The sequence below is a fragment of the Prionailurus bengalensis genome, chromosome C2 (assembly GCF_016509475.1).
Source record: "Prionailurus bengalensis isolate Pbe53 chromosome C2, Fcat_Pben_1.1_paternal_pri, whole genome shotgun sequence".
Classification (NCBI taxonomy): Eukaryota; Metazoa; Chordata; class Mammalia; order Carnivora; family Felidae; genus Prionailurus; species Prionailurus bengalensis.
The window spans coordinates 110,015,702-110,030,093 of NC_057350.1; the positions used below are offsets into that span (position 1 = coordinate 110,015,702).

At 40.4% G+C, this 14,392-nt stretch overlaps 1 protein-coding gene across 7 annotated transcripts in view; it reads left to right on the plus strand.

The window, feature by feature from the left end:
- Positions 1-14,392, plus strand: part of PLCH1 (phospholipase C eta 1) — a 219,594-nt gene that overhangs the window by 186,858 nt on the left and 18,344 nt on the right. For all 7 annotated transcript variants that reach the window (XM_043595074.1, XM_043595073.1, XM_043595068.1 and 4 more), the window contains 4 exons: positions 2,062-2,223; positions 7,334-7,405; positions 10,561-10,652; positions 11,800-11,897. In XM_043595074.1, the coding sequence (XP_043451009.1) occupies positions 2,062-2,223; positions 7,334-7,405; positions 10,561-10,652; positions 11,800-11,897 (424 nt within the window). The remainder of the gene's footprint in view (positions 1-2,061; positions 2,224-7,333; positions 7,406-10,560; positions 10,653-11,799; positions 11,898-14,392) is intronic.

The window sequence follows — 14,392 nt, forward strand, 5'->3', positions numbered from 1 at the left end:
CCAGACATGTTCAGCTCCTCTTGGACGATTTGTTGGTTGCTTGGGCAGGGATGCCATGCTCCTTCTCGGAACTGCTGTTGTACTGGATGTCTGTGCTTTCATACGCATCTGTAGCATCTATGCAGGCACAGGCAGCATGCAGATCAGCTCTTTTCCATCTTTGCATTTCCTTCAGGACCTGAGGGCCTCCAGTGAAGTAGAGTGCCTTGTTAACTAGATATATTAAAGACATTTGTGCATGTGATTTTAATACAGGGAAAGTCAGCAACCTACTGTGGTGGAGGCTTATTTTTCCAAATTTCCCTTAGGACATTTATATTGCTTCTCTCTTATAAGATTTTGTGAAAATGGAAGGCATTACCAGAAAACTACCTGGTTCTACAGGGTTTAAATATAATGACCTCTTAGTAACAAATGTGCAAGTAGAAAACAGTCCTTAAACTTTTGGTGAGGAATAGAGGCATTGTTCTCTTGGAGGAGGACCGCTCTCCTTCCCTGTGGCTAGAGCTGGCCTCCAGCAGGTGTCTGAAGAATTAAGCACAATTACTGGGTCTAGGGCGAGGGGAAAGGAGCTGAGGAGCCCAGGGCTACTGGTATCAGGCAGAGCAAGGTGCCCAAAAAGCCATGCTAAGCAAGACTTCAAGGAAATCTATGTCCCTTGTTCACCTGAAAATTGCCTAAGTTGTCATCTGGATGTGAGCATAGCTTTATTATCCAAAATATTTGTGATCTTAATGTAATTATAATGATGAATCATAGCACAGGTCAGTAAGTGAGTTCTCTTTAGTTACATATTGGGATAAGAGATACCAAAGAAATTTTTATCTCAGAAAAATTCTCAATTCCAAAGATTTCCATAGCATTATTTTCCCCTCAGTGAAGCAAAGTGATTTTTAAAAAATAGCATATTTTGGGTGCCTGGGTGGCTCAGTTGGTTAAGTGTCCAATTTTGGCTCAGGTCATGATCTCACAGTTCATGAGTTCGAGCCCCATGTCAGGCTCTGTGCTGACAGCTCAGAGCCTGGAGCCTGCTTTGGATTCTGTCTCCCTCTCTCTCTATGCCCCTCTTGTGCTCACACGCACACCCTCTCTCTCAAAAATAAATAAACATTAAAAATTTTAAGAAAAAAATAGCATATTTTTTTGCTCAAATTTGCCTATGTAGATATAGAAAACTTAGTTTTCAAAAACTCTCCTTTGCTTCCTCTCTATGTAGGGGTGTCTGAGTGGCTCAGTTGGTTAAGCATCTGACTTCGGCTCAGATCATGATCTCACAGTTTGTGAGTTTGAGCTGTCTGTGGCACAAGACAGAGCCTGCTTCGGATCCTCTGTCCCCTTTTCTCTCTGCCCCTCCCTCGCTCATGCCTGCTCTCTCTCTCTCTCAAAAATAAACATTAAAAAAAAAAAAGAAAGAAAGAAAGTGCAATGTAGCGGTGCCTGGGTGGCTCAGTGGTTTAGTGTCTGATTCTTGATTTTGGCTCAGGTCATCATGATCCCAGGGTCGTGAGATTGAGCCCCACATTGGGCTCCACGTTGAGTGTGGACCCTGCTTGAGATTCTCTCTGTCTCTGTCTCTCTCTCTCTCCCCTCCCCTCCCCTAACTTTCTGGGAGAAAAAGGGGAAGGGAGGGAGGGGGGACAAAGAAGGGAGGAAGGAAAGAAAAAGAAAGAAAAGGAAAGAGAGAGAGCACGCACGAGGATGCAGTGTAGCATGGTGGGAAGCATTTAGGAAACCTAAGTTTGAATTCTGCCTCAGCTACTTGCTAGCTTTGTAACCTTGAGCAATTTAATTTCTCTAAACATCAGATTCTGTATCTCTGAAAATAAAATAAGACCTTGTAAGGTTCTTGAGGGTTGAATACAATCATAGTAATCATTATTTTGGTGGATCAGTGTGTGTGGTGGGGAGGGAAGGACCAGAATCGTATAACGTGCTTAACTTCTTGCTGGTAATTGAAAGATAATCAAATTATAAAAGCAGTGGTGGCTTGAATGAAGGGTGTGTTCTAACTGATTCTGTGTTTCTTCAGGGAAATAATTTACATTGCTTAATTCTTTGCAGAATAATGGGACCACTGAGCATCAGGTGGAATCTTTCATAAGGAAAAAACTGGAGTCATTGTTAAAAGAATCTCAGATTCGAGACAAAGAAGATCCTGATAGTTTCACAGTGAGGGCACTACTGAAGGCCACACACGAAGGCTTAAATGCACATCTGAAACAGGTATACAATTCTCCCTTGGACTTGTCCTTCAACAGGAAAAAGAATGGACCTCATACTCTGTTTCTAATCATTTGTCATTTGTGAACTGCTTCTCCAGTTTCTTGCATTTCTATCCTCATCTTACTTGAGAAATGAAAATCTCCTATTGCAAAATGATGGGAGAAATTGTTAAAAGTGGATGGGCAGGGGTGGAAATAACTCAAATACTGCTTCACTGGGATCCTCAGGACAAAGTGCGGTGGCCCTGGACCCATCTTCCCCTGCCTGCTCAGGTGTGGGAGGAGCTCGAGCCCACCACGTGCGTCACCCTCCCACCTCTCCAGCCAGTCATCCGCTGTGCTGCATTGATTGCACCTCCTTGAGTGTGTCTTCCGTCTGTCTACTTCCCTTGTCCATGGCTGGGTCCTGTTCTAGGCCAATGTCAACTGTCACCTAGACCTTTCTTGCCCTCCTTCAGTCTATAATCTCCACTCTGAAATTAGCATGATGTTTTAAAAGGTAAATCTGATCATGTCACTCTACTATTCAGAATTCTTCAGTGGTTTCCCATTAGGATTTGGATGAATTACAAACTCTTTAACCAGGTTTTCAAGGTGTCATTTCATCCTTGTCTACCTCTCAAGTCTTCTCATTTTCCCTATCACACTGCTTCCCACCATTGTCCCACTAAACACAACTGTCTGTATGCCATGGTCTTTCTCACATTCTGTTCCCTCTGCCCAGAACACTCCATTCCTACATCTGCTCTTACTAACTTCTTCTTAGTCTTTTAAATTCCACCTTCAGTGTGGTGCCCTAAATGAGTCCTGCCTTGACCTGGGATTAGGTTAGTTATCCCCCTTATATTGTCCAGGGTAGCTTCCCATTATATCTTCTCTTTTATGAAGGTTGTTTTTTTTTTTTACACCTTTGCAATTATTTGTTTAATATCTGTCTTCTCAACTAGATTATAGATTCCATGAAAACAAGAACTATGTCAGTCCTAATAACCATGATTTTTCTGGCTTATTATAGTGCCTGGGCCTTAGTGCGACTTTCATATTAAGTTGTTGAATGAATGAATGATTTGGGCTCTGGCTGCGATTTTAACTCTACCTTCTAGTAGAAATATCAGAAATGGGCAGGGAAGAAGGAGGGTGGGTTTATTGCTATTATCCTTGCAGGGCATTCAGGGCACTTATTCTGGCCTAGAGATCCATGAACTCACTGGCTCAGCCAGTAACAGACTTCCCCGCTTGGACCTCCTGTCTCTCAGGACTCAGGAATCCTCAGGTAGTGGGAGGACCATATGGGGTGACCACCCTTGAATCTAAGTGACAACCTAGTGTCGTGGTTACTGTCTAGAGTTTGTGCTGAGCTCTAGTTTGGGCAGCTTAGCTCATGTGCCCACCCCTAACCTATTGTTCCTTCCTGGAACAATAACTTGCCAAGGCCTTGTCTTGTTAATGCCATAAGACAACTTACTCCTGGAAGTGGTGCCAAAGTCAGCCCCTCTGCAGCTGCATGTTAGAGGGGCAGAGTGGAATAGTGGGGAGGCAACCAAAATGTAAATTACAGCATTACTGCCACTGCCATTACCGTTGATCATGCAATTTTGAATTTTCTTAGAAACTTCTATAAATAGCAATAAGGTTCTCCCCCTCACCCTCTCCTTCCTGCCACTTAGTTTTAGCCACACAAATGTCTATAAAATTGGGTAGCTTATTTGGTTAGCTCAGTTTGATTCTGCTTCTTGTTCTTACTGAATTCTCATTAGCTAATCTGGGCTAATCGCTCCCCCTGATGCTTTTGGAAAACTTTTTGTTCCATCCTAGATCATTCCAATTGGACAGGCCACAGCAGGTCTTAGAGATTTTGGATAAAACATATTAAACCCATCTTTCTTTTGCTATTCATGAAAGAAATTCCAATGGTAACTTTCCTATCAGGTAAGATAGTAAGAGATCTCAAAGTTCCAAGATGTGGTGGAGCAAAACTCATTCCCCTCTTGCTTATTCTTTACTTTCCATTAAATCTGAGTGACTACAAGGATGCAGTAGACTGAGAAAGTGGAGCTTGTGCCTTCAATAAAGTGGGCTGCAAAGTGTTGAGGTTTTTAACACTGCTGTTCATTTTTAAAACATGGTTTTGGTTCAGTAGACAAGCAAAGACAAGTTACTGTTGAGGGAAGTACATCTGTGTTGAATACACGTGCATGTTGAGATCCAAGGCTGAGGATATGCTGTGTGGTTCAGGGCAGCATGTCACCCCGGCTTCCTTCTTGCTGGGCTGTCATTCAGCAGTGCACCACCGTGTTCTCCTGTGCTGTCTTAGCCCGGAAGAGCTTATTTTATTTTTACTTCAGTAAAATAAGAATGAAGTGCTCCTCCTTCAGCCTGGAAGAATTTAGTAGACCAAGAAAGATGCCTGCCTTCTTTGGAGTCCTTGAAATCTACTCCCTTCTCTGCATACTAGTGGCAACTATCTGGATGGCCGTAGTTTTTCCCTAAATGGACTTTTCCCACTCTTTTGCCATCCCACCCACTCCATTTTCTCATGTATGCCACTACCATAGTGATATTTCAGAAATGTGTATCTGAGAATGCCATCCTCATGTTTTAAACCATTCACAGATAAGTTTGGAAGATAATGTTCACACTCCAGGATGTAGCCCATAAGATCCTTTCTCCATGCTCTGGCCCCAGCTCTGACTTGTCCATCTGTGCACATATGTACAAGTACACACACACCCTACTTCCTTTGTCTCCTAGAAAGTACCACGTTCTTAGCACTTGGCCTTTGTGTTTGCTCTTCCCTTGGCCACCACACACTTCTTCCTCCTCATCTCACTTAGAAAATGTCTACCTCTTGGGGCACCTGGTTGGCTCTTGATTCCATTATGAGGTCATGATCTCATGGTTCATGAGTTCTAGCCACCTGTTTAGGTTCTATGCTGATAGTGCAGAGACTGTTTGGGATTCTCTCTCTCTCTCTCTCTCTCTCTCTCTCTCTCTCTCTCTCTGCCCCAACCACACTCTCACTCTTCTTCTCTCTCCATATAAATAAATAAACTTAAAAAAAAAGACTTTTAATAAAAAAGAAAATGTCTGCACTCTTCCAGCTTCAGCTTTTGCCTCCTGTCCCCATGGAAGTCCTCCTTGATCCTCAAGTCTGGGTAGATGGCCTTTCCCTGCCATCTTGCCATGCCCTGCACTTTCCCCCATCATAAGTCTTATTACTTATCACACAGTGTTGTTCGCTTGTCTCCACCATTAGATTGCAAGCCCAGTGAGGACAGAGTCTGTATGTGTTTTCCTTGCTGTCGTCTTCATATACATGCCAAGTTCCTAGCACAATGTCTGATCCATGGATTCATTAAGAAATGTGGTACTGATGCTCAGGGGGAGGTCAAGTTGGAGATAGATATTTGTGTGTATAACCCTTCTATGTAAAGAGGTGGTGTGCAATGGGAGAAGTTGGTGGGGACAAGCCAGAGAGAAGATTTAGAGCTACACAGAACCCCTGTTTTATCAGCTACTAGCTTTGTAACTTTGGGCATATTATCCAACTTCACTGTACTTCTTATTTGTAAAATGGGATTTTAACCGTACTTCTCTCTGAGGGTGGTTGTATATACTAAATAAGAGTATATGGAATGCACTTAGCATAATCCTTGGAGATAGTTGCCTACCAAATAGGGTGACCATATACCTCAACTCGTATGGGACAGCCCTGCTTCATACCTGTTGTCCCAGCGTAATTGTTAAAAGTGCCTCATTTCACTCTTAAAAGGGTTCTGTTTTGGACAATAAATAATGGTCCCATGACCAGTAGATGGGCTATTAGAAGCAGAAAGGAGCTCTGAGATTAGTTGATCCATTCTTTTCCCATTTCACAGGTAAGAAAACTGAGGTCAAGAGAAAGGGCTTGCCAGAGGACATTTATCTACTTAGTGTCAGAACTGGGTCTCCTAACTTGGAAAGAGGTGTTACTTTTAATGACTTTCTCTGGCTACCTTCTTAACTCCAGGGTTTTTGAACATTTAATGATCAGCTTCAATAGATCTTGAAAGGCAGTCAGTATACATTAACCAGTCAAATGAAATTACCCTGTAATCCCCCTATCCCACTGCTCTAGCATTTTCTGAACTGTCTCTTTCCCCAACCAAGTCTTAATCTTTCCTCCTCCCCACCTCAAATTACATCTTTGACTAGTCTCTATGGATATATGTCAGTGCCTCCCTGGCCTTTTGATTTTAAGTAGTTTTGCTCACCCACATTTACTCCATTTATGTGGTTATCTCTGTTTCTTCTCTGTTTAGCCAGAGCCCTAGGAGGATGGGGCCTGCCTATCTGTCCTTATATCATGTCATTAGCTGTGAACCAGCTAATACATATTTTTAGGGATGACGATTGAAAAAGAGTCTAAACCCTTTTCCCAGGGTGTCCTTTCTTTCCCCTAATGAGGCTTGAGCAAGGAGATCTCTAGCCTGGAAAATTAACCCACATGAGGCTACAATACCTCTTCCAAATGCTCACCACAGAGGGAATTAATTTCAGTGAACAGATAAGCTCTGCTGTGGTTTACTTAAACAAACAAAACCAATCTTATTATCTAATAGATGTGCTTGGATTTTATTTATTTTTAGTGTTTTAAAATCCCAAATAGCAGTATTCAATCAGTGTGATTATTATTTTTTCTCATTCAACAGAATTTAGCTCTTAATGACTTGGCCATTTTTCAAAATTAAATCTACCTTTTAACTGAAGATGATTTATCCCCACTCAGGGCTTTTCAAAAGAATATACCTTGTGCTGTAGAGAGCCTTGCGAACAGGCTCTGGAGGGACCTGCACAGCTGGGCATTACTGAGAGGCCTTCGACACCAGTTTGGGGAAGTTGTTGGCAGTTACTGTCTCCTGGTTGGTGCCCAGACCTCTCCATGCCAGTGTCTCCCTTTCTTGAGGCAGATCCCACAACCTTTGCAGTAGTGAAGGTGTGGAACAGCAACAAATGAACAAGACCTGTTTGCTCTCCCTAAGGCAGAGAGGGTTCCCCCGCCATTCCACCAGAACTAAGGAAAAAAAAAGAGGGAGGAAGAGAAATAGTCATATTATGTTTTATTTACTCAGCATCCAGACGTGAAGGAAAATGGAAAGAAATCACATGGACGATCCCTCATGACCAACTTTGGAAAACATAAGGTATGAATTAAGAGCGACAAATGTGCATGATTCAGTTAATTTCAAGAAACTAGAGAGTAACAGGACAGTATCATCGCGACTTTGGGATAACTGAAGATTTCTTAAATAGGACTCCAGAAAAGAAAAAGATTAATAAGCCACTTTAAAATTTAAGAGCTTCTGTTCATTAAAAGTATCAAAAAGCGAAGAGCATACTGGTAAGAGTATTTTCAATATATATATCCAACAAAGGACTTGTATCTTGAATATATAAAGAATTCTTATAAATCAATAAAAAGATCCCATAGTTTTGTTTTATTTTGTTTTGTTTTGTTTTTAAGTGTTTTGAGTGGGCTTTCACAAAAGATTTCCAAATGGCTAATATGGAAAAGGTGGTCACCCTTATCAATCCTCTGGGAAATGCAAATTAAAATGGTGATGAGATTTCCTACATATCCATCACAATAGCAGATATAAAATGATTGACAGCACTAAGGGTTAGTGGAGATGCTGAGCAACTTGAACTTTATACACTGCCAATGGGAGTGTGCATTTGTGCAACTACCTCACACTATTTCACAGTATCTACTAACGCTGTATTGTGCACCATGTCTTATCAGTTCCATTGTTGTGTTTCAGCCTCATGACATATACCTAATATTTATAGTGACATTATTTGTAATAGAATAAACAGGAAACAGTTCAAATGTTTGTCAACAACAGAATGTATAAAAATTGTGATATATTCACATAAGGGAATATTTTTCAGCAATGAAAACGACACAATTACAACTTTTTGCAATAAAATCTTTATAAACATGACATTGAACAAAAGAAGCCAGATCCAATGTAGTACATACAGTTTGATACCATTTATATGAAGTTTAAAAACAGGCAAAAAAGATCAATGAGGTCAAAGTCAGGATAGTAGTTACCTTTAGGGAGAAGGTAATGACTGAACGGGAGAGTCAGAAGGCTTTTGGACAGCTAATCCTCATTTGGATGATAGCACTTTGTGGAAAGTCATCATGCTGTGTACTTAAGATTGTATTTTTCTAAATGTGTACTATACTTCAATAAAAAGGTAAAATGTGTTATACAAGAAATCAATTATTGAATGGTAAACTTTATGCATGAGGTTTCTGTAAGGCTATTTCCTTACTTTAAGTAGTGTTGTATCTGGAGTTTCCTGCTCCATCAATAGGATAATTTATTAAAAGGTTGGACAAGGTAGTCATTATAATAAAAAATTAAAAACAACCAAAATGTTCATCCATAAAGACTTATTCAGTCCATGATTCATTCACAGAACGAATAATTATACAGCCATTGAAAGATGATCACTCTGAAGAGCTCAGCATGCAAAACATTGAATAAAGGAGTAAGGTCAAAAACTGATTATGTAGTACGTTAACTTTAATAAGATGTCACATCTATATAGAAAGAAAACATATCCTCATTTTTCCAAATACTAGGCCATTGGTGATTCATTACTTATTTCTACATTTTACATTTTATATTTAAAAATGAACTTTGGGGCGCCTGGGTGTCTCAGTCCGTTAAGCATCCGACTTTGGCTCAGGTCGTGATCTCGCAGTTCGTGGGTTTGAATCCTGTGTCAGGCTCTGTGCTGACAGCTCAGAGCCTGGAACCTGTTTCGGATTCTATGACTCCCTCTGTCTCTCTGTCCCTCCCCTGTTCACACTCTGTCTCCGTCTCTCAAAAAATAAATAAATGTTAGAAAATTTTTTAAAAAATGAACTTTAAAAAGACAGATCTATTATTATAATACCTCAAGTTACTGACGATCTGTAGAATTGGAGAAAATTTCATTTCTGATTACAACTACTCATTTGAATTAAAATCATTTTCCAAAGTAAATATTTCATGGAATATTTTAGCTGCTATAGAATTAAAATTTATTATATCTCAAATCATATGAATGAATGTTCATAAGACTACATACAGCTTATCTTAATAAACAGGATTTTATTATTTATATTGAAAGCTAACATTATGTAGCTGACACAGTGACTTTCCACCTATCTCATTCAATCATCACAATAATCCTTTAAAATTGTTGTTACTGTTCTGTCCTTTTAAAAAACACAATAGGAAGCTGGAGAGGTTAGCCAGCTTGGTGATAGGCCAAGCTGGAACATGAAATCATCAGATGCTAGGGTTCCCACACTGTGCTCCCTGAGGTTCTCAAAACATCAGTAACACCTGAGAAGAATCCAGATTAAATTGGCGCCTTGTTATCAGTGCAATAGACCTGAGTGTGTTTGTGCCAGCTTGGGGTTTTATTTGTTGAGTAAGAGAAAATCTGGAGAGTGATATGGCCCCATGGTAACGCGGGGGTGGGCTCCCTTTTCCTTCCTAAGCTGCAGTCCTCAGATATCCAGGGAACTCATCTAAAGGTCTTACTTTTGTTTGTGGAAGGCGTAGTTTTGGTGGCAAGGTTTTCTGCAATTAGAGGTTCCCTCCCCATCTTTTGTTTTTCTGTTACGTATTGATAAATATTGGGGTTATCACTAATGTGTTGGGATGAAACTGCATCATTCCAAAAAGGCTTTTTTTCTGATAGCCTTTAGTCCTACAGCCTTTCAGCCTAAATCCTGTGGGTAATAATTTTCATCCTTTTGCTAGAAATTAAAATGGACCACAATCTCAAAAGTGCAGTTTGATTTAGGCAGTTTGTTTGAATGCATGCTGATCAAAAGCAGGAAAAAGTTATTCGTGAAAAAAAATTACTACTGTCTTTTTTTAATCAAATTTGCCTTTTTTGAGTCAGCAGGAGTAGTAAGTTTCCTAAATAAGAGGATATTTTATCCCCTTACAGTCATTTAAATAGATGTGACAACTCTGACCCTTCCATTCATGGAGACCTTCAATGCATGACTAAGAAAATCTTTCTAAAATCTACAGCTTATGTGGCTTAGAAGTCAGCCTTAAAGCATGAAACCCTCAGTTTTGCCTTAATATTCTAATATGATTATGACCATAGGCATGTTTGTTATTGATAGTAAGGCAAGCTGCAATATTTGGTTAATTTGTTTTCTTCCAGGTAATTGTCCTTTTTGTATATATTATAATGCCGAGTCCATTCTCCATACGTTGTAGATGTACCTGATGCAGTGAGTTTGTTGTTAAGTTTACTGTGATTTTTCCGGCAGAAAACCACAAAATCACGGTCTAAGTCTTATAGTACTGATGATGAGGAAGACACACAGCAGAATTCTGGCAAGGAAACTGGCCAGCTGTACAGGTAAGAATGTCCACGTTTTTTGCTCAGACTCCTAGAGCCTCTCCACCCCCATCAGCTTGGCTTCGTTATATGTATCTAGAGAATCAAGTCACATGGTCAAGTGCTCAGTGCAGCAGGACATGTGAAGATCAACTGGGTATGAGATAATAAGACATGTAAGGGACTTACACTGTGCCTGACACTCTTCCCAAGCAGTAGCTATAGAGAAGAGAGAGGGGCCACATGAGCTAGTACAGGGAGCTCTCCTAGGTGACTAAAGGAGAAGATGGGTCATGAGCACGTGTTAAGAGTCAGGCATCTAAGATCAGCCAGACTTGAAACTCTTGCTCCTTCAACATTAACATGGGGCAAGTTAGGCTTCTCATATGTATCTATTTCTTAGGCTCATTGTAAAGATTAAAGGAAGTAAACTACTTAGCCCAATAATCCCTATTCCAATGAACTAAGCACTCAAAAATATTAGCTACTTTTTTTTATTGTTGCCAATAGAATTTCATATGAGTAAGATGATTTTCTGGCAGTTTGTGTACACAGTAGAGTCACAGAGGAATGTAAATTTTATCATAGATAAGTGCACACACACACACCTGTGTCTTTATTGAAAGACTGAAATTAAATGAAATTAAGAGCATGTAGGAATGGATGACATTTAGTGCTCAATTAAATTTTATATTTAGCTTCACTTTGACGGAATGTTCATACATAAGAGAGTAACTAGTGAGGGCAGAGAGGATGTGTGTGGTTCCTACCCTTAGGGTACAGAAAATTGAACACATATAAAAGTGATGGGATCACCTTCCAGGAGACCTCTGCTGTGAATGTTCTCAAATAGAAGTCCAGGTTCTCCTGCCAAAGTGGAGGAGATGTCCAGTGAACTCTGGTGTTCCTCACTAGCTGGGTAACAATGGCAATCAAGCCCTTCATGACAGAACTCACAAATACATAAGAGGATCTTGTGATTCTCAGATGAGCATTGAATAAAACCACATGAGTTAGGGTGTTGTGATGGAAAGAGAGCTGAACTAGGAATCAAACTTGGGTCCTAATCCTGGCTCCATTAGGAGCTGGTAGGGAAGGTTGAGTAACCAAAAGCCCGAACGTCTTCCAGCTCTACAATGACATTTAGTCCTGGGTGTGTATTTCACAGGTTGGGTCGCCGAAGGAAAACCATGAAGCTCTGCCGAGAGCTCTCTGACTTGGTGGTATATACAAACTCTGTGGCAGCCCAAGACATTGTGGATGATGGTAAGGACTGAGTTTTTCTTCTAGGATAAATTCTTGACCTTTCTTTGTCAACTGTTTGTTAATCATCAGCACACGTTTCTGGAACTGTGTAGAATCCAACGTAAGTGTCAGGAAACTGACTGCCAGTATAATGCTTAGTTCACCAGGAGGAGTATATTGATTACTGTGGTTGCCTGATTGGCTGGAGCTAGAGAAATTTCCTTCAGGGCCGAGGAGGACTTCATTATTCTGCAAAGACAAATGCATTACAGCAAGGTCTTGCCCAAGGCGTGAACTATGGAGACCTGACCTAGTTTGGTGGCCAGGTAACAGATGGACGTTCCTAATGTGAATGACCAGAAGAAAGAAGAAATTAATTGGCTAAAATAGCACCTCAAAAAGCCCCACATTTTCTCATTGGAAGTTTTTACTTTGATGAAAATTATTTATTTATTTATTTTTAAATGTTTATTTTTGAGAGAGTGAGAGAGCGAGAGCACCCCAGATAGAGTGGGGAAGGGGCAGAGAGAGAGAGAGAGAGAGAGAGAGAGAGAGAATCCCAGAGTGCAGAGCCTGATGTGGGGCTTTGAACTCATGAACTGTGAGATCATGACCTGAGTAGAAATCAAGAGTCAGACACTTAACTGACTGAGCCACCCAGGCACCCCAACTTTGATGAAAATAATTTCATGCACAAATTGAAGTTTTAGCAGAGAGAGCAGGGATTTCAGAAGGACGGACTTTTCACTGTTTTTCACCTATTATTTGCCTTGTGTTGAGTTGAGAAATCCTAGTCACAGGTGTTCTTACCCTGGACTTTTCTGCTCTTCTTTCCTTTACCCTCTTCCCTTCTCATTTCTGTTTTGTTCAGTTACTGAATATGCTTATAGAAATGAAGTACAGTCATGTGGCTTTTCAATCTAATTTTAATTTTAGTGGAATGAAATGTAAATTAAAAATCTCTCATTTTCCCAACAAGTCTTAGTGAAGGAAAAATGACATTTTGGTGAGTCTTCTGTCCATTACAAACCTCCAGGATTCTTCCCTCAGATCTGTCTTTTTTGTTTTTCCCATTCCACAAGTGTATCTTTTTCTGTGTACAGATTTTCTTACCTTTTGTGTTGATTCCTTCTTCAAATGGTGACAATAAAAAAAAAGTAATTTCACATGAGGGAACATGAGAAACTGTGGTTTTCTTAGCAAGTGAACAACGCATCCTTATAATAACCACCCATAGCTAGAAAATAAACTCAGTGAGTGGTTTAATGGTGTTACAGGTGTATTTGGTTTAGAGGAATATAATTTCTTTTTTTAATTTTTAAAAAGTTTTTATTTATTTATTTTTGAGAGAGAGAAAGAGAGAGACCAAGGGAGGGGCCAAGAGAGAGGGACAGAGAGAGAATCCCAAGCAGGCTCTGCATTGTCAACACAGTGCCCAATGCAGGGCTCGAACTCACAAACTATGAGATCATGACCTGAGACGAAACCAAGAATTGGACACTTAATCGACTGAGCCACCCAGGTGCCCCTAGAGGAATATAATTTCTTTTTTTTTTTTTTAATGTTTTCAACGTTTTTTATTTATTTATTTTTGGGACAGAGAGAGACAGAGCATGAACAGGGGAGGGGCAGAGAGAGAGGGAGACACAGAATCCGAAACAGGCTCCAGGCTCCGAGCCATCAGCCCAGAGCCTGACGCGGGGCTCGAACTCACGGACCACGAGATCTTGACCTGGCCGAAGTCGGACGCTTAACCGACTGCGCCACCCAGGCGCCCCTAATTTCTAATAAATATTTTAAGTAATCATAATTCTCTTAGCTTAATGGAAAATAATATTGAGTACTCTTTAGCTCTTGAAGTTAGGAGTTTCTGTTGTGTGTGTGTGTGTGTGGCCACAAAATGAGCATTAAATAATGAATGCATGTCTTATCCCAATGCAAAGCAACTCAAATCTATTCATATGCTAATTTATATGTGCCTAATTAGTAAGGTCATCTTAATGATAATGTGTACATATTTATGTGGAGAGACATAGAAAACAGTGGTACTGATTATAGCGTTTCTGCATCTGAATGTGGCTTGTCAAAAAGAGCGTATTTCTTCCTATCTTGTTTAAAGCATTGCTCATCAAAATCTGCAGAAGAGGGGCGCCTGGGGTGGCGCAGTCGGTTAAGCGTCCGACTTCAGCCAGGTCACGATCTCACGGTCCATGAGTTCGAGCCCCGCGTCGGGCTCTGGGCTGATGGCTCAGAGCCTGGAGCCTGTTTCCGATCCTGTGTCTCCCTCTCTCTCTGCCCCTCCCCCGTTCATGCTCTGTCTCTCTCTGTCCCAAAAATAAAAATAAAAACGTTGAAAAAAAAATCTGCAGAAGATTATTTTTAGTATGCTTGACATATGTAAACTTTGTTAATCAGTATGTCAATAAAATATATGTGATAAGGAAAGAGTCTATATGAGGGAAATCATCTAATTAAAAACTGCAATGCTCTTATTTCTTTGCCTCTATCTTGTATAC